Raw genomic sequence first — 21034 nt, 5'->3', positions numbered from 1 at the left:
AAACAGTTAGATAACTTAATGTCGCAGATTTATGACAAGGTTTTCCAATAGCAGTGGCATAGTTTCAATATAATATAGAAAACAAGTAGAATTTGATACATCTATACATAAAATAATTGTTACTTTTTAAGATAACATGCATGTATTGTACTCGTATTAAGCGTAAGGTATGACCAGTCGCCGCACTCCAGCAATAGATTGTTTTGTGAATTTACGTACATGTATATAAAGGAACTTTAAGATGTGATCAAAATACCTACAGTTTTTATGCATTGTATCTATGTACATGGATATTAAGGAATTTGTGTGACCAAAACACCTACAGTTTTTATGTATCATATATAACTATGCATCGAGTGATTACTCATTTTGATGGTTTAGGGGCTTGAATGGTACATGAGTGTAATGTTGGGTTTTTACACTCTTCCCAATAACTAACGAGCTTTTCAGACTATTTGACTGATCCTAAATATATCTCATTTTGCTCCTAATCGGTGTGCTCCGGAAGTTTAGATATGGAAGAGCACATGACTAGAATTTAGACCTGTTGTTTCATATCACTTTTTGAGTCCTTAAAAAAACATTTGCCGTATTTCTCTTTTCAAAATTTAAAACTAGTATATATTTCAGTGAATAAATTGACTATTACTTGTATATGATAGATAAGTATATTTGATATTTTCTATAGTTAAAAGTATTCCAAATATTTTCAGTTTTGAAATTTTCACTTTAATAGAAACTTACTCGTTTAATTATGACGTGGTGATGTTACATATGTATAACATTCTAAACTATTTCATAATTAATGAGATTTTTTTAATTTTTTATTTTTTAAATTTAACCTAAAATATGATTGAGAAATTTGATATACATGTAATACATTTGTTAATACATCATCTGTGAAACTGTGACATAACTATTGGATAAACCCGTGTATTGTATCATATCAGAAAAATACTTAAAGAGACACGGCGACAAAAACTAGTGAATTGGATAAAATAGAATTTTTAGGTTGATTAAATAACTGTGGACGCTAACGCCCCTTTCCCGTCTACATTTTACATACAAATATTTCGGAATTTCTGTAAAATATTCAAAAACAAATTTATCTACTAAAAAGTACTAGTATGATCAAATCCTAATTGGTTTATATCAAAATAAAATATGAGAAAAATATTATTTAGCAGTCAATATGTGCATGAAAACTTAATAATCACATGGTTACTTTGGATATGAAAGTTATATTTTATTCTAATTCATATCTGTTAATTATTTTTTGAAAATTTACAAAACAAAATTATTTTTTTTGAATGAATTTCGGTCAGTAGACATATGCCCCCCCCCCCCTGAAACAACAAATCCTTTGGTATAAACAAGCTAAATAACAATATATTAAACCCTTCAAATTAAAGGAATTTTTGTTTCACGGGGGGAGGAGAGAAAGATGTTTTAAAAAACATTTCCGTTGTCCGTTTTTTCTATTATGAAATGAGCTTTTTTAACCTAAAGTACAACGTTATCTTCTTTGCTTTACAAAATCATTCATATTTAATGAAAATATACATAAATGTTTACATTATTATAAAAAAGATAACTTTAATTAGACAATTTTCAGAAAATGACTTTAAGTTAGGCGGCAAGACAATGCTATCGTTCGCAGTCCTTTGTTCAGTTTTTTTAAAATTACAAGTTTGTAAAGTAAAAGATTTAATTGTTATGGATAAAAATATAATTACTTGTTGGTCCAACACGAAAATGTTGTTCGCTCTTCCTTCTACAATTGTACACTTGCGGAGAAATGATATGAACAATCATGGAGTCACGAAAAACAATCAAAGTAATGGAGTACTGACGGGAGTTGATTTTATCGATTTTTATTTATTTTAAAATCAAAAATAAGTTATTTTGCATTGCAAGTACATGTAGTTTCTATCTGTATTTGAATAACGCACATTTTCATAATGTTAATTCTCGGACTTTTCCCTCACGAATTTCGAGTAAACTCCATATAATTAATGTTGAGTAATTAAAGATAGAATTATATCTATCAAATTATGTATCAATAATCGAAATATTTCTCGAAAATTGTATTGATTCAAGCAATATTGAACTCTAGTCTCGTTCAAACAGACGTTCGGCCGTCGCCGTTAATCTCCGAGAGACTCTCTACTTGTCAGACATTTACAGACAGACGAACGTCGGGTTGAACGACGACTATATATTGCACCCTAGATAGGAATACATACGACTACAAAAATTCTCTAAAATTGTTCGCAATACTTAAAATCTTACTGTTTTCAATATATTTATATATAAGTTTACTTGAAAAAACAATGCTTCAGCATACATTACATCGAATTTATCGATTTTTTTCAAGAACTAAGTCTTGTCAGCGATGATGATTTGTGCTTAGGTCCACACACCGTTTCAGTTCCAGTTTGCCAATTTGAAAGTAACTGGATAGGAGAGTTGATTAAAATCAACTCCCAAAAATTCTGTTGACCGAGGGCTTTTATTGATTCTGTAAAATAAAAGATTGCTAGAGAAAGGAACAGGGCGGCTGTATTCAAAACAAAGGTTTAATATCTGGGCGACCAATATCAGAAATTGATGTTGAAGAAAGTCACGTGACGCTAAACGTAACCTTAAACCCTTCCGGATCATGTAGTCGTTTTCCGTCATATTCAAAGTACATATTTTTTCTGCGATGATCATCTTTCTTCCAAATCTTTTGATTTTATGCAAAAAGTTTGAGTCAACATGTCTCTTTACGATTCGTATTTTTAATATGCTTTACAAGTTCATTTGATTTATCATGAACATTCGGCGTTATCAATATTAAAATCGTCATCCTGGCATTTCTGCAGTGTTCTTTGCAGGTAGCTCTGTGTACTTTGCTGCATATGCATCTTGCAATTGTTCAATTAATTCGTAATTTCTAAGTTCAATTGGTATGTTGAATTCTGTTCCTCTCGTGTTTTTCTCATCAATTTCAGAATAGGTGTGCACTTGATATTGACTAGTTACTTTGAATACATGTGTTGACCAATTGTTTTTATTATGTGGTTTAATTTTATATCTGACGACTCGAAACACTATTATAACAAGAACGAGCGAAATAACAATAAAAGAAGAAGCGATCTGCAATGCAAACACCAATATTGATGAGGAATCGCTCATTTTAGAATCATAGGGTTGAATTTCATGTTCATTATCATTTGAATTGTTGGTCCTCTTTAATTTGCTTCTTTCAAAGGAAATGTTGTCAAAAGATTTCTGAGTTCCTTGTACTGAAATAAAGAGATTCTAAATTAGGCTTGATATGAATATATTATTTTCTACTTTATTGGTATTGTATTATGTTACTTTATTATAGAATATTAATGAATATTCTATTTTATTTGTTATCTTATACATGTATTATATAATCATGCTTAATACATATGTATGAGCTCTTACCAGTAACACATCCAATTCTTGCGTCGCAGACTTCCTCTGTACAATTGGAATTACCCTCCATACACCTACGACCGTATTTAGGATACGGGCATTTAAAAATGCAGTTAATTCCAAAATATCCATTCTGGCAAGCTATGAATTTATAATAAGAAAAAAAACCCACTAAAACAAACTTAGAGTTTAATTATATTTATAAAAACAAGCTCATAATAATTTTTTTTAACAAGTACGCATGGCTGCATTTTTCTGCTTTCAAAAAAAGTCTGCACAACATTGAGATGAGTTTCCCGATGTTAAATAAAAAAAAAATAATTGCAGTTAAAGAGTAAGATTTTTGTTTTAATGAAAAATGTGTCTTACTTTTAAACAAACGCTTACTTTAAACAATCTTTTTCAATAGAAGACGGCTGAAAACTCAAAACAAACGCAATCCAAAACACGTGTTTCATCTTGGCCATAGTAAAAGAAATGTTAAAATGTTACATGCAACCCAGACTTTAAGATATTATGGAAATTATTTATATTCTCTGTTACATAACCCATAGTGCTTATGGCACCAAAATAACAAATTTTCATTTGGTCTTTTTCATCTGTTGGCGGTGGAAAGGGTAAAAATCACGTTTATGCAAAACAAACAACTAATTTTTAAAAACATACTAAAACACGAAACTAAGCAGCTTAAAACAAAACCAACAAATTCGTTTGCAAAATCAACAGACACCGATGCAAGACTAAAGATCACCATCATAAATGCAAAATAACATTCATGCAGTATTTTGAAATATGTCTAACACTGTTCTAATGCAATAAATAACTTGTTTAATAAAAAATTAGATCGTTTAGTTTATGTCATTGTTTATAAATCCACGCACATTAAATGATTACAAGACAGGCACGTACATGTATCATCGTTTTTTAAAGTGTTGGGGGGGGGGGGGGCGCGGAGACGCATCCTTATACCATTGACAAGCAAAAATAAAAAAAATATCTCTTTAAAAACTGACATTCTCACTTTTTTTATCCTTCCAAACTCGGATTAACGAGAAACATGTTTAAACAGATATTTATGCTAGATCTAGTCAATATTGATAATAGCGAGCGAAGCGAGCTCTAAGAACCAGTGTGCGGGGGGAAAAGAACGAGCTAAACCTACAGATTCATCTAAAAAAATTTTGTCAACTTCCCATAATGCTCTCCATGGTGCTATGCCAAAAATGGCCGACATTTAACTCGTAATTTACGTGGCTTGAGGTTTGAAGACACGTTATGAGTACCGCACAAACTTTGTTGAGACCCAAGAGATTTGTTACATACTTCCATACCTTCATATTGAGTCGAGATATGTAAACAAAGACAAAAAGGGTCTTGGATGACGTCACAGTGTTCTTGCACTATATTCCCCTCGATAAATTTTGAGGTTGATCAAACATCTGTTATGTGTGTACTGGCTATTTCAGTAAAGCCTGCGATATCGGCCTCGTTGACATATGATTTGTTTTTTTTATTATTTTTGATATAGAGATTATATAGATATATACTAGCAAGAGTCATGCTTTACTGTCATATCGATCCAATTTTAACCTAACTGTGCATGCATGAACAGTATGCAGTTACTTGAGTATATGAGAAGGGAGGAAATAAACAATAGGACGTTTTGAACTAAATAAAAAAGAAGAAAGAGAAAAAAACAGTGAAAAATTTATGCAGATATTGCATATAGTCAACCCATTAAATTTGAAAGTGGGAAACTACACACCTACAAATAGGGACCTCTCTCTCTCTCTCTCTCTCTCTCTCTCTCTCAAATTCTTTTACGTTCGTTGATACCAGTAAATAACACTAGGCTGATAATGATGCAAGATATGTGTAATTCTTGCTGCGCTCGCCACAATGGTAGCACCGTAAAACATATTAATTTACTGTTATATGGCAACGACAACCTAACTTACCTTTACATATTACCAAAAGCATTTTTGCTTCAGTACAAATGTTTAAAGACGAATCTTTCAGATTGAAATAATTTTTATGTATATCTATAATATAATAGATTTTTCTTTTGTTCAAAATTTATATTCATGACAATTATTGTTTATTTAAGGAGAAGAACTAGTAAGTTGTTAGAACTTGTTTTTGATCCTTTTTAACAAGTAATAATAATAATTTGGATTACAGAACTCCATGTGCTTAACTTACAAATTTATCTAATGAATGTTACATGAATAAATGTGTTGTGAATTAAGCCTTGTAAATGAAAAATATTTTTAATTAGAATTTTTTATTAAAAGTTCAAAAGAGCACACGGAGGATGCTCACTCCTCCATGGCAACTGATCCTACCTCTATCTTTTTAGAGGTCCGTGTTGCTCTGCTTGAATTTGTATTTCGTTCTATGGATTTTTGAGATGGTTGACATGTAGTTGGTTATCGTCATTTTTTAACTTAATACGTTACCCGTCCTTCCGTGTTTTTGTGCAACCTTGTCCGAGCCAAATCGACGTGTTGGGGAATCATTGAAAGAAAAATATTTAAAGTAAATAACCTTACTAGCATAAGTGGTCGTACCGTAATGAGTTACATGTATGAGGGATATACTTATTTATGTAGATAGATAACCGTATAAATGCATAATGTATGCATATTTTGATACAATCAAGTAGTTAAACAATATACAACATGTTTTGTTTCCACAATATTTAGAACATGTCTCAATCAAATATGTACGCTTAGTTATGGTTTTTCAGTCTGCATTTTCATCAGGAGTTTGATGCTGCAATTTTTTTACCCTAAAATATCACGCTTGGAAGGCATGCTTCATAAGTATGTGAAATCTATTTTGAACCAATATAAGATGTTATTTATACATACATACTATAATTTTCTATATAAAAAAGACAGCTGCATACTTTCGTAATTACATCATTTTGGTTTTAAAAGTTCAACAATCAAGAGTTTATTTTATACTTAAAGATGACTAAAGTGGTAAAGCACGCATTTTCACTAATATAGTAAACGTTATCGTTTAAGAAATAAAGCTTAACTCGTCGATTTTTCCTAGAATGAAAAAAAATTCTTTTTATAACCACACGCTTTTTGTAATCGATGTCAATGTTACCATATGCGACATGTACATGAATTCTCCTCTTGCTCACTTAAAATATGTGAAAAGGACCGTTTCTCTAGATTATGTTTAGATAATTTACCTTTATGTTCGTATAGAAATGTGCCATCAACTGATATAGATTAACATATAATATAATACACAAGGAAAGAAACGAACCTTTGTAAATCAACAGCGGGTCCTCGCTTCCAGGCACATTTTATATCTAAAGCAGTATCTAACCCACCCCCTAAAAAGCAAAAAAAAAAATAAAAAAAGATTTATTTAAATGTTTAAGTTGAAAACTAAGAAATCTTTAAGAATAGATTTGAATTATTTGCTTATGCAACTATGACTCCTTGTGGAATTTAATTCTTTGTCTTAAACGTTGTCAGGAAAAATCTTTTAATTTATACATTTTTATATTATAAGATTTATAATATTTATCTAAAATAGTGTTTTGTTACTACATGTTCATGTATATCACATTTTCATAAGAAGCTAACCTTTAAAAACAATATCTTTTAATATCACAAGTGTTAACCTTCTCACAATACTTAAGAAATAAACAACGTTATTAGTGAACATGGCGTTATGAATAGCAATTGCTCTGTTGGCATATTCCATGATGCGCCCTGTATTAGCCTAGACCTTGACATTTAGCCATTGTATCAAAAATTAACATTTAGACTGTAATGTATCTTTTAATTCACATAGATTTGTTAACAGAATCAATGATATGTTATAACAGTATTTCCGTTCAAATGTTAATATAAGACATGTTTTAATCAAATACAACAATTTTAATGAGTTGGAGAAAAACACATGATGCATCATATAGTGGTTAAAATCTATAACGTTATGGGAAAGTATATGACATCACACCTTTATGACGTCATAGTATACAGACAGAGCAATTGCGATTATAGAAAAATAATTGCAGTTCCTCCGTATGGACTTACAGCGGGAAAGAACAATGGATATGCAAATATTAATGTATATTTGTAACTTATATTTACAATACACAAGCTATTGTAAAATATAACAATGTGCAATCAGATTACAAAAAAAAAATTGGAACGCATTATTACTAATAGGAGTTTGATATGTCAAAGCAACAGACATAAAATTAAGCCAACTAGACACGACTGGCTTTTTCTAGTACACTCTTAGCTTATGATTGAATTTACGAAACGTAATAACTAATTTCCCGTGTTTTATGGATTTAGAGTTTAAATCACTTCACTTCTCCCTTCAATGATTACAATAATGAAGTAAAACGGATGAAAATTTGAAACCCCTGCCAACTTCCCGGTTCACTATGGATGGTTTGTCTTTTATGATTTTAAACAGAATACTTTTAACTGAATCATCTAAAACACAAAAACATACCTCATTGTATGAATAATCAGCTTTGCAAAGGACATTTTGCTGTTTGAAGAGATTTCGTTTCGTGTAAATTTTTTATTAATATTGAAAATATAAACTTTTCCGTAACATAAAGACATGAGCAGAAATAAGGAATCAATTTACGCAATTCGATATCCAGGACCATGACAGGTGTCTTCAAGGAAGCAAACAGATGACCAGATGTATCAATAATTATCACAGTCAATGAAGTCAGTTGAATCAGTTTTACCAATTTGAATTCAATTTCTGAACAAGGAAAAAGTGACTCCATAATTAAGTTCAACTATGTCACTAAGGATATAGGTAAATTATCCTGAGAGATTTCTGCTAGATGACTTCAAATGAACATAAATTAAAGCTAGAACCTGCTATTGCTTTAATTATAAATTTTAGACCATTCGAAAACAATTGGTTTGCAATAAGCAAACCTATATAACAATTACCAGTTCCTCTTACTGATATACAAATACTACAGCAAGAAATTCAGAGTGCACGGGTTTATTTTCCAAGAGCACACATATAAAAGTTTACATTTATATTCCTTTCTTTTACATATCAATTACAACTATACGAAAGTCAGTAAATTAAATGTATATTACCACCGATATTGCATGTAAAATTGATATTATATTTTCTAAAAATACAGTTTTTCTCATGAAGTAAAAATCAGTTGCAGTGAAGTTTCCTCTTTCATCGGAGAATTTGCTATCTTTATCGACATAAATCGATAAAATGAGGTTAATAGAATAAAGATAAATAAAAACTACTATTTTTGCTTTATTTAAAATCAATTGATTAAACCTCTATTAACGAAATCCGGATCTTTGTAGAGATACAGTGATTTGTATATTTCTCATGAACCTTTAAAATCTGTAAAATTATTAGTAGCAGATTCATAAATTAGCATGACGATAGTTTGAAGTATTTATTAAGTAACCATATATTTAAAACAAATCATTGTTTAACATATACGAAAACTGAATACCAGAAACATATCCATATATATTTTTAACAATTTACAATTAATTTCATTTAAACAGTAAAAGAGACATTTAATAGTTTTATATGATCACTAGTACAATTCTTCTCTGTAAATGATTTACTCTAATGATGATGAAAACTTATCGTTTTGATAAATATATTTAGGTATGTCTATCTGTTTAAAATGGAAATATTTTTTTTTCTAATTTATACATTTGTATATGCAAATTTTTTGCTTGTTGACGTTCATATTTTCAAGAACCTCAGAAGTGAAACACATTAGATTTATCAACCATACGATATTAAAACACAGAACCGTATTAAAAATATATATTAAAAATATATTTTTTAAAATCATTGGTAGTAATATTCGTTTTTGATTGTCTTTGAGACATTGATAAGAATATATTTCAATAAACTATCCGAAAGTACTTAATTTATATGATTACATTAGTACATAATTCTTAGAAAATAATCAACGTTAATTGATGTATTAGTAGGTTAACATCTACCTTACAAAACAATTTAAATCATTTTTGAAATAAAAACTTGATATTTTTCAACAATATATACGTTCTTGTTACTTCATTATTTAATGTCGATATACATGTTGAACAATCTTTTGATAGGCATACAGCTTAATATGTACATTTGCAGATTATGATCTGTAATTCCTTCAAAGGTTTGGATCAGAATGTGTTTATAACCCTTTGTTTTCAGCATTCATAGACACGTAATCTTTCGGATCCTTCTTCTCCATATCGATGTATCCGCTGATGTTGCTAGAGGTCTTTCTCTTTCTTTTTGAGAAAGTGTCAAGATCAACCTTGTCTTTTCTCATTTGTATTTCGGGTTCAGTCCTGTTAACCTGCTTTTCTCCACTTTTAACATCGTGTTGAATAGCAATATTTATATCATCATCATCATCATCATCATCATCCAAGATCTTCGTCATTAAAATTGTAGACATAAGCTTCCTCTTCTCATTTGAAACTCCTTTCCTCTTTGGAAGCTCTGTATATTTTATTTCATTTTTATTTGAATAATCGATTGATTCATAAATTTCAACTACATCTAATTTGTTGCATTCTGTTTTTTCCATGTTTTTCTCATCAATCTCGCAATATGTATCAACATGACGTTGACTGATCACTCGGGATCTTCGGTTTGATAAAAATATTTGATTGTGCGAAAGTAATTTGCCTTTCATTTGAAGTACCATAACAATAACAAGCGATATAATAATAAGACTGCAAAAGACTGAAATTACAACCACCACTGTTGATGAAGACTCACTCTTTTTGGAATCAAATTTATCGCCACTGTATTTATTCTTTTGTTCAGTGATTATTAAATTATTCTCTTCTGCAGATGTGCTTTTTTCAAAGGATATGTCGGCAAAATAGTTCTGAGTGATTGGTTCTGAAATATTAAAATGTAGATATTCACAAATTTTGTTTGACATGGATATTTTTCAAACATTTTAACAAAGCATTGATTATGACATATATTTTGTCTCCAAAAAAACATCCACCGATTAGAGAGTGAAATGAAAATAAACTGTTGCCTGCCATTGTTATGAAATACTATTTATGTCTAACAAAACATGATCCATTTTTATGTATTCTTACGATAAACACATCCGGTTTCTGGGCTACATAAGTCTTTCGGGCAATCGCAGTTTCCTTCCACACACCGACGTCCATAACTAGGATAGGGACATGTGAAATCGCAATTTGGTCCAAAATATCCATTTGGACAAGCTAAAGATAACGAATCAAACAATTACAAATAAGCAACTTTTAATCTTACTATCTTATTAAAACAAAAACATACTATCTGGTTTAAAAGATATACACACGGGTGCATTTTCCTTCTTTCATAAAAAAGTCTGCACAGCATTTGCTATTGTTTCCTGATCTAGATAAAACAAAGCAAAGATGTATTGGTGAAATGATTGAACGATTTGAAAATATTTTGACAATCAAAATAAAGAAGAAGTAATTCTTACTTTAAACAGTCTTCTCCTGTGGAAGAACATTGATAACTCAGAAAAATGATAATCCAAAGAACTTTCTGCATCACTGATATGCGTGTCTCATAATAGGACATCATGGGCGATCAACGGCTACAGAAAATAGTATGTACGCATTGAAATGTTTTTGATTTTAATATCAACATGCGGTCAAACTTATTAGAGTTATTTCAGTTATCCAAGCACTTAATTCAAGTGCTATGATTTTTGTCAAACTTCATCATAAAATTAAAAAGTTATGTATCATGGAACGCCTCTACCATCATCATTAGTGCTCTTTAGACTAAATGTATTAAATGAAATTAAATTTCCTGTTTCTAAGTTTATAAGTTCGTGGCTAGATTTGACAAATACCAGGTCTGTAAAAATACTTAAACATATTGAATTCATATCAACTGTATCAATTATCTTTTGATGCGGTGACACGGTTCTCTAATTTAGTTTTTTTTAAAACCTTTTCACAAAGTATATAATTTTGTAATGGCTATAGTAAAACAAATGTAATAAAAGATAAAAGTTGAAGTTAAGGTTTACTATTGATACATTCTGATAAATTCATTCCAAAAATGCATTCGTTATATTCATTAAATCCCCCAAGAGAAAGACACCATCCACCTACCTGAATTGATTCTGGAAAACTAGGATGACATTATATATGGTATGACTAATGACCAAACCCAATGACGATTCGGAGTAGTGATAATAAGCGGAAACTGCGGAGAACCAATGGTGTTTACTATCTAGCGAGTTAATGAAAAAAGGTGGAATTCCTTAATGCTTAAATACTATTACAGTTTCTGTCTTTATTTTTTAGTTCAGCAAATATTAAATTGTTTATTTCTGTAGATTTGTTTTGTGTTTGGTTTTTTTGTCAAAGGTTATGTTGTCGAGATAGTTCCGCATGATTGGCTTTGTATGGTGTTTTTATAAGTTTTCGCAAATGTTGTTCACATGGAATTATTACAATGATACATGTATCTATAATCATAAATATTGCTTATTATTATCCATTTACTCACAATATCAAGGAAAGATAAATGAAGAAACATACATTTCGTCTGTAATAAAACATCAATTAAAGAAACACATTTTTTTTTAAATTGTTGACTGCTGATTTAATGAGAAACTATTTATTTATAACAATACACGATCAATTCGTATGTATTCTTACGATAAACACATCCGGTTTCTGGGTTACATAATTCTTCCATGCACTCGCAGTCTCCTTCCACACACCGACGTCCATAACTAGGAAAGGGACATTTGAAAATGCAATTTGGTCCAAAATATCCATTTGGGCAAGCTAAAGATGCAGAAATACAAAGATTTGCAAATAAACAACCAGAGTGATTTGCAAAAAATTCATTTATTGAAAATTCCTAATTAAAGGCGAGGAATTCATATCTTGGTAAAATCGCGAGAAGCACATCTCGCAGATTCTTGCAGGAAGCGTTGAGTATTTTGTTTTATTCTATTTAAGGAGTTCGTAGTCATCATTTATCAATTTATAAGCAGCGGTTGAAGGAACCATCTGGTCGTCCATTTCGCAGTATGTGCTACTATGACCTCTGATAAACGTAATAGTCCCCCCCCCCCCCATGTAAATTCTTCTTTTTTCCTCTAATTTGCACAGCAATAACAACTACAAGCAGTAAAATGACAATTGAACTTACAATGACGATCGCGATAATGACAATTGTTTTGAGATGTTGGACTGTTTTGTTGGATGAATTCTTTAGCAGTTTCCAAGCGTTCCGTCTTGAATGTCGATGTCGTCAAAGATACATCCGATAAAGTTAAGATTAGAACATTACCTGCGCTAGGTCTGAAAGACTGTTGTCGCAAGGGGATATTTTGACCTACTTCCGCAATAGATTTTTTAACTGGTTTAGTTTTCGAAGTCTCTACTGTGGAATAGCCTGATCAGTCGAACTTTGATCTGTAAAAGAAGTACTGTATTGTACTCAAATATCATAAATACATGTATCATAAACATCCACATAATGTATTATATAAATCAAGTGTCCTCATCTATTTTGAAGCCTGTAAAACAATAGGAAAATGTTATACCATTGAATTTGATAATGTGTATGCATCCCTTTCCAGGGTCGCACTTTTGGTTGACAATGCATTCACATTCCAAAATACATCGTCTACCAAATCTGGATGCAATTTGGTCCAAAAGTTCCATCTGGGCAATCTGTAAAAACACATTTTAAACCGTCGTGATTAATTACTTTACATTTCATTGTAAGAGATAATGATAGAAAAATAACAACAAAGGAAGCACTAACAAAGGAATTGTCTGAATAAGTAGCCATTATGAAATCATCGTGGGGTGATACACGGTAAGATGTAATTTGAAAAGATACCAGGCGTATGATATGCTGAAGCAAAAGGAACCCCAAATTTGATATACACGTCTCTTGAAGCCTCAACTGTTTGTGTTTGTACATCGTAAGCACTTTACATACGCTCAATATTGTGATCTAAATTAAGTTAATCTTGGACATGTATGATTTTTCCTAAAACAATTCAATCTTTCGAAGAAGGTACAAAGCAAATCATCTTATTGTTTGAAAGGAAAGGATCTTGATTTCCTTGAAAAGTCATCAAAATGTTTCGAAGAAGAAGATGTACATTTTCGGTCTACTCAACATGTGACACAGATCAAAATATGGAACTTGTCTTGTATAATAATTGGTTTTTAAATCATACATGTAAAATATAGTATGTTTTAAGTAGAATATGTTAAAGGAAATAAATTTTCATTAAAAAAAATAAATGAAAGATTGAAAATAAAATAAATTGTATGCCACAAAATGAACAAATTTCTATGAGTTTGTCACACTGGACATGTATTTCGGAAGAGTTGACACAAATTGTATCTAAACTAAAAATACCTAACAGTGGAAAATTACCACTTGGTAAACAAAAATATACAAATAAAGTGATCAATATGCATAAAATATTTATGGACATAAATGTGTTTTGTAACTATCGCTTTGGTCAACACTAAACAAATAGACTCTTGATTAAACATTTTCTCAAAATATTTGGCTTCTACATTGAATCAAGATTGATATTAGTCCTTCTTCACTTGTTAATGGCGCTACCATTATGGTTTATTTAGCTCTTTTATGAAACATTACCGACTTCCTTGCCGCATACATAAAACCTGTTTATTTACAAAAAATCAAGTAGATTGATCAGAATTTGCAATTTCGACCTTACTTTTCCTATTCCTTAGACATGGTATCTTTCGGAACTTTGGTGACTTATCTGCTTTAAAAAAATTGCACTTTTACTATGCATGGAGTTGTCCGATCGTTCGTTGTTGAAAAAAGTACACCGGCTCTGATACATGTAATGGCAACGTCCGTTATGAACACTTAGAGTACTGATTCAAAGAAGAATTCGGATTTAAAACACAATATACCATACAAAGGACCGACTAATCGAAAAAAAAAATCATGTTAGAAGAATTGGGACACTTTTATTTTATTTTATTCAAAATTTTATTTAGATTATCAATGTACATTGTAATATTAGTATTTATTAATAGTTACATACAATAAACATAAATATACAAACGTAAATTTGAAAGAAATCACAAAATTTAGAACCATTGCTTTGTGTTTAAAAAAAAGGTTTTTTTTGATGAATTTCTTACAGTTTGTTTCATAAAATTTTGTTTTTTTTATTAAGGTAATGCTAGTCGCCGAACTCCAGCAATCGATTGTTTTTACGGGCCGCTGGAAGGCGGTCCGTTATTTGATATACATTTAAATATTGTTACTGCGTTTCTGCGGGATAGTTCTTTTTTAATAGAATTAATATTATGCTTCTTTTTATGAATCAACAATTAATTTTCATGAAGAAATATATTTTATGCCTTTTAAAAAAATCACATATTTTTTGTTTTACTCGTAAATGAAAAATAGGTCATACTTAGTAGACTGTCGTGCTTGACGCGTTATAATCGAGACTATAATCTATCAGGAAATTTTCGGAGTTCTTCATTCTTTTCAAAACAATGCATCGGGATAGGTATGCGGGACATACTAAAGACCTAAAATACTAAAGACCTGAATGTCATTAAATTTTATGTAAATGATATATTTTAATTTTATATGTGCCGTGTCAAATAAAATGACTTTGTATGTATATTTATTATATGTCCATGTAAATGTGGTAGAAAATATCATGAAATGACATACATATCAATTATTTACAAAAAATATGACATAAATGAAATTTTGAATTGATTGGAAAATTTGAACTAATCCATTTTATTTTATCATGGGGTCCCTTGAAATCATATAAACTAATGCATTAAGTTTTAATTCAATACAATGCAACAACAAAAAACCAAACTGGTTTGAAATACATAATCTCAATGATAAAAATGATGAGTTGAACTTTGTATTAGAGTAATGTACAAATCAATGCGTTCTCAAATACTTCATACTATGGCAAAGATCATACAATTATCGTTAGAATTACTTACAGTAACAAACTCGATTCTCTATGATAATAGTAAAATGTTAAACTTCAAAACAAGTTGCTGAAAGTATATTAAAATTTACCATAAAAATTAGTACAACCAACTTTTATTTTCTTCTTTGTAGTGTGTTTTTAAGTAAACGACCAATGATTCATTCAACAATTGCGGCCCATTTGACGCTTGCGTCAATATGATTTCTTGTGTGTATTTATAAACATATATATAAGAGGAATTTGTGTGATCAAAATAACTTCATTTTTATGCATCGTGTATTAACTTTGTATTGTGTAATTCCTCAGTTTGATGGTTTGGTGACTTGGGTGATATATTTGGGCTTTTTACACTTTTCCTACTAAGAGTTTTTTTATGCAACTATACTGATCCTAAATATATTGAATTAATTATTTGGCTTCTAATCGGTGTGCTCTGCAAGATTTTCCATTTAAGAGCACATAACTAAAATTGAAACGTTTTGTCTCAAATTAATATTTGAGTCTTTTACAAAATACATGTATTGGCCGTATTGCTCTATAAAAAATAATAACTAGTATATTTTTCAGTAAACAAATCATTACTCTTCATCGTATATGAAAGATTAGTGTATTTGATATGTTCTATAATATTCTATAGTTAGGAGTATTCCAAATATTTTCAGGTTTGACATTTTTTCTTTAAAAAAACTTACTCGTTGAATTATGACATGGCGATGTTAGATATATATAACATTCCAAACTATATCATAATTGATAAGAATTTTAAGAATTTTTATTTGAATATAAAATACCAGTGTGAATTTTGATATATCATAATTTGTTCATACAGCATTAAGGAAAAACGCGACAATTGTGTGAGATAACTTTTGGATAAAACCGTGTATTGTGTCATTTCTGAAATAGATTCGTATTTCTAAATATGCTTTACAATCTTATTTGATTAATCAGGAAAGTTCAGTGTTATCAATATCAAAATCGTCATCCTTTCTTGCAGGTTACTCGGTGTATTTTGCTCAATCTTGCGATTGGTCAATTGATTCATAATTTCTAAGTTCAATTAGTATGTTGAATTTTGTTCCTTTCTTGTATTTTTCATCAATATCATATTAGGTGGGCACTTGATATAGACTAGTTACTTTGAACACTCGTTTTGAAGAATTGCGTTGATTATGTGGTTTAATTTTATATCTGACGACTCGAAACACTAGTATAACGAGAACGAGTGAAAAAACAATAAAGGGAGAAGCAATCGGTAATACAAACACCCACAATGATGAGGAATCTATCGTTATGGAATCATTGCGTTGCATTTTATGTTCATTAACAAATGAATTGTTGGTCTTCTTTAGTTTGCTTCTTTGAAAGGAAATGTTGTCAAAAGATTTCTGCCTTTCTTTTACTGAAATAAAGAGATTCTATGTAAGATTTGATATTTCTATATTATTTTTTACTTTATAAATTATGTTACTATATTATATCATATTGATTAGTATTCTATTATATTTATTATATTATATCATTTATCAGGCTAAATACATATGTATGAGCTCTTACCAGTAACACATCCAATTCCTACGTCGCAGACCTCTTCTGCACAATTGCAATCACCTTCCATACACTTACGGCCGTATCTAGGATACGGGCATTTAAAAATGCAGTTTATTCCAAAATATCCATTCTGGCAAGCTATGAATTTGACATGAAATAATAAAATAACACTAAAACAAACTTACAGTTCTAACATAATTATAAAACAAGCTCATAATAAAAGTTTTTAAAAAATACGCACGGATGCATTTTCCTGCTTTCAGAAAGAAGTCTGCACAACATTCAGATGAGTTTCCCGATCTTAATTAAAAAATAGAATAATTGCAGTTAAAGTTTTAACCTTTTGTTTAAATGAATATTGCGGTTCTTTTTTAAACAAACATTTACTTTAAACAATCTTTTTCAATAGATGGCGGTTGAAAATTCAAAGCAAACGCAATCCAAAACACTTGCTTCATCTTGGCCACAGTGAACAAATGTTTAAGATAATATATGCAACTCAGACTTCACAGAATTAGGGAAATATCATAAGCTATTATATATATTCCCTATTACATAACCCATAGTGCTTATGGCACCAAAATAAAAAAAATATTTTAGACTTTTTTCACCTGTTGTTGCTTTCTAAAGTTATGCATTATAAGCTTGCTATATTTGTATGATGGTTCGAGCAAAATAAATCGTCGTTTCAAAATATATACAGCCTGGGAAAAATATCACGGAAATTCTTAAAGGTCATATAAAACGATATCCTGATCATATTGAGTTATCTGTGGGAATGAGTTTAAAAGTGCCCATTTAATGAGACAAGCATTGTTTTTTTGGATATTTTATGCAAAATATCAGCGCCACAGTCGATCAAAAATAACTCAGTCAGGAAGAGGAACATAAACCTACGCGGCTTACATCCCTCACAATATACTTATGACGTCAGTAAGACCCTTTTAAAGCTATGCAGTAAATACAAATACCCATGTCATTTTGCAGTAGATTAAAAGAAAAATTAAAAAAAAAAACATTTCATATGAAAACTCATAAAATTATACAATAATAAACAACGGCAGTACATTTTCTCAAAAGAAATTACCGGTAAATCGTTTGTGTTTTTATTTTTGTTTAATTTGAGCTCCTGTACATATTCAGTTTTGAGACTCGATAATGGGTGTTTTCGTCATGCAAATATATTGATGTTATATTTGCTTTGATTTAATTAGTTTGAATGAAATTGTCAAATTCAAATATAATTGATCGTTTTTGCACCTATTTGCACGTTCATGCTATTCATTATGATTTTTTTTCTAAACAGCTTATAGGTAACATAAGCAACGTGCTGCTCATTTGCTTCACGATAAAAATGTTTGTTTCGTTTTCAAATTGACAAATATGTTGCAATTTAATGTTATTATTTTTGTCGAGGAGAAATTTCTTTAAATGTGTTGATTTTGAAACGTGCACTGTTTTGATATATGTGCAGTGTTTTCAACTTTTACGGGCGCTGAGTTTTTTCGGTTGTGTCTCAGTAATGGAAGGGCAGAAAAATCTTATTTTTTAAATCTTAAAACACATATCTTAACATTCATTTATATCAAGCTTTACACTTATGAAAGAAAATCATAGTGTTTAAAATTGTTTCATATGACCTTTATTAAAAACAATATCATGTTAAAAAATAAACAGCATGTTAAAAAGTTTACCTTGATATGAACTTGGTTGATCACGTGATCATATTCTGTGAAGCCCAAACGGCTTCTCAAACGATTTGATCACGTATTAACAGAACTCATAAACCCTGTGAAATTTTTAACATTGTTGGGTTTTTTCTTTTACTTAAATTTAAGTTTGAGAAAGGCAAATCATTTAGAATTATTAACATAACAGTGGGTTTTTTTTTTGTTTACAGTAATGCAATCATTCAACTATAAGCGTGTGTGGTAATCATTGAGGCGTCATAAAAAAAAGTTTTCGTTATTATATAGATTTATACATGTATAAGAAAATATGTTTCCAAATGTAAATTTATAACGTTGAAAATGTGCATGGTGTTCCGGGAAGATTCAAATGCCTTAAAAAATGTTTCTGAGTCATTTTCACATGTATATGTTAAATTTACCTCTGGTTATTGACCAAATGTAAACATATTGGTCGTTGACACACTTGATCTATTTTCAGTGTTATATTATCATAGTCATAGCTTATGAAATATGCGTGGGTTAAGGTTTATCGTCAAAAAGTTTAAAGACACGAATGCAGAGAATATTTACACGTACTAAACAAATAATCACACCTTCATTTCAATTATTAACAATACCACCACCACTGTAAAATAATGGTGAAGTGGTCATCTCTATTTTTTGAGATTCGGGCAATTTTGCAATTGAAAAGTGAAATGCGTTCTTGAACGCAGTTTGCAATTCAAAACTTATAAATCAAATTCTGGGCCTTTAATTTTCAGGGTCATCTACTAGTGGTATACCACTACAACTGTGAATATATGGTGAAGTGGTCATCTCTTCTTTTTTTTGAGATTCGGGCTTATTCGCCAAACTAGTAGATGAACCAGAAAATTTAAGGCCCAAATTTTTGATTAATAAGTTTTGAATTGCAAACTGCGTTCTAGAACTTTTAAATTGCAAATAGTGTTTAATAAGTGGAACTCAAATTTTAAAAAAAAAACTAATTATGACAGCATTACCTTATTTTCACAGTGGTAGTGTATACTCAGGGTAGGCGCCCTCAATGTTTCCGAGCCCGATTTTTAAAATCCCATTATAATGAATAGTGTTCTGCAAGTGAAAGCCCGGAATCTAAAAAAAACTAGAGATGACTACTTCATCAAATGTTCACGGTGGTAGTGGTATACCACTAGAAGATGATCATGAAAATATCAGGCCCCAAATATGAATAAGTTTTGAAATGCTTACTGCATTCCAAAACGCAGTTCATTTTTCAATTGCGAATAAGCCCGAATCTCAAAAACAAGAGATGGCTAGTTCACCATATTTTCAAGATGGTAGTGGTACTCCACCATTAGTAGATGACCCTGAAAATCTGAGGCCGAAAATATGAATTATAAATTATAATTTGCAAACAGCGTTCGAAAACGCAGTTCACTATTCAATTGCAGAGAAACCCGAGTCTCATAAACTAGAGATAACCACCTCACCATAAATTCACAGTGGTAGTAATATATCACTAGTAGATGACCCTGAAAGTTCTAGAATCAAAATATAAATTATAAATTTTGAATTGCAAACTGCGTTCTAGAACGCATTTCACTTTTCAATTGCGAATAAGCCCGAATCTCATAGACTAAAGATGTCCACTTCACCATATATTCACAGTTGTAGTGGTATAACACTAGTTGATGACCCTGAACATTTCAGGCTGACCATATGAATAATTAATTTTGAATTGTGAACAGCGTTCTAAAACGCAGTTCACTTTTCTATTGCAAATTGCGAACTGCGTTCCAAAAACCGATTGCCAAGATTAATTAAATGTTGTAAATGAAAAAGAAAATTCATTAGAACTTTTGAGTAAAAGTTCAAAATGTTTCAAATAACACATCGCCCGTCCTCCTGTGTGTTTGTACAACTTTGTCCGAAACAAATTTCAGTTTTGGAATATCATTGGTAAAAAAAAAACAACCTTTTTTATAGTCAGTAGCCCTACTAGGCGCTTATACCTGATGAGTTACGTGTACAAGGATGTTCTTATTTATGCAGATAGATAATCGTATAAATGCTATGCTAATTAATTTTGATAAAATTAAGCAGTTTAACAATATACAACACGTTGGTTTGTTTCCACAATATTTAGAACATGTTTCAAATTATGTCACTGAGTTATGGCATTTCAGTCTGCATTTTCCTGAGTAATATAATGCTGCAATTTTCAAACCTAAAATAGCACGCTGGGAGGGCAAGCCCAATTAAAAATGTGCTACATATATCGTACCAATGTTAGATGTAAGGTACATATTATAAATTTTCTGTGTAAAAAGAC

The 21034-nt window shown here is 30.4% G+C and overlaps 1 protein-coding gene and 1 long non-coding RNA gene across 2 annotated transcripts; both read right to left on the bottom strand.

Annotated features, from left to right (window-relative positions):
- Positions 1-9283: 9283 nt before the first annotated feature.
- On the bottom strand, positions 9284-11677 carry LOC128155227 (uncharacterized). The gene is made up of 5 exons (XM_052816835.1): positions 11601-11677; positions 10958-11074; positions 10808-10866; positions 10578-10709; positions 9284-10368 (listed from the first exon to the last, which is right to left on the bottom strand). The coding sequence occupies exons 2-5, from the start codon at positions 11059-11061 to the stop codon at positions 9647-9649; spliced, it is 1017 nt and encodes a 338-aa protein (XP_052672795.1). The 5' UTR covers positions 11062-11074; positions 11601-11677; the 3' UTR covers positions 9284-9646.
- A 4184-nt stretch (positions 11678-15861) lies between these two features.
- LOC128155230 (uncharacterized) lies at positions 15862-17520 on the bottom strand. Its single transcript, XR_008239582.1, has 4 exons — positions 17417-17520; positions 17271-17329; positions 17036-17167; positions 15862-16880 (listed from the first exon to the last, which is right to left on the bottom strand). It is a non-coding gene; the product is annotated as an uncharacterized LOC128155230 (long non-coding RNA).
- Between the last annotated feature and the right edge of the window lie 3514 nt (positions 17521-21034).

This window comes from Crassostrea angulata, chromosome 7 (assembly GCF_025612915.1).
Source record: "Crassostrea angulata isolate pt1a10 chromosome 7, ASM2561291v2, whole genome shotgun sequence".
Classification (NCBI taxonomy): domain Eukaryota; kingdom Metazoa; phylum Mollusca; class Bivalvia; order Ostreida; family Ostreidae; genus Magallana; species Magallana angulata.
This window is presented reverse-complemented; position numbering and strand designations above follow the sequence as displayed.

Excerpts from the sequence above, each read along its gene's own strand:
- LOC128155227 (XM_052816835.1), bottom strand. The coding sequence starts at position 11,061 with ATGATGTCCTATTATGAGACACGCATATCAGTGATGCAGAAAGTTCTT. Across the intron at positions 10,710-10,807 it reads GAAAGAAGGAAAATGCACCC|CTTGTCCAAATGGATATTTT; the intron begins GTGTGTATATCT and ends CGTTATCTTTAG. Across the intron at positions 10,369-10,577 it reads AGAAACCGGATGTGTTTATC|AACCAATCACTCAGAACTAT; the intron begins GTAAGAATACAT and ends TTAATATTTCAG.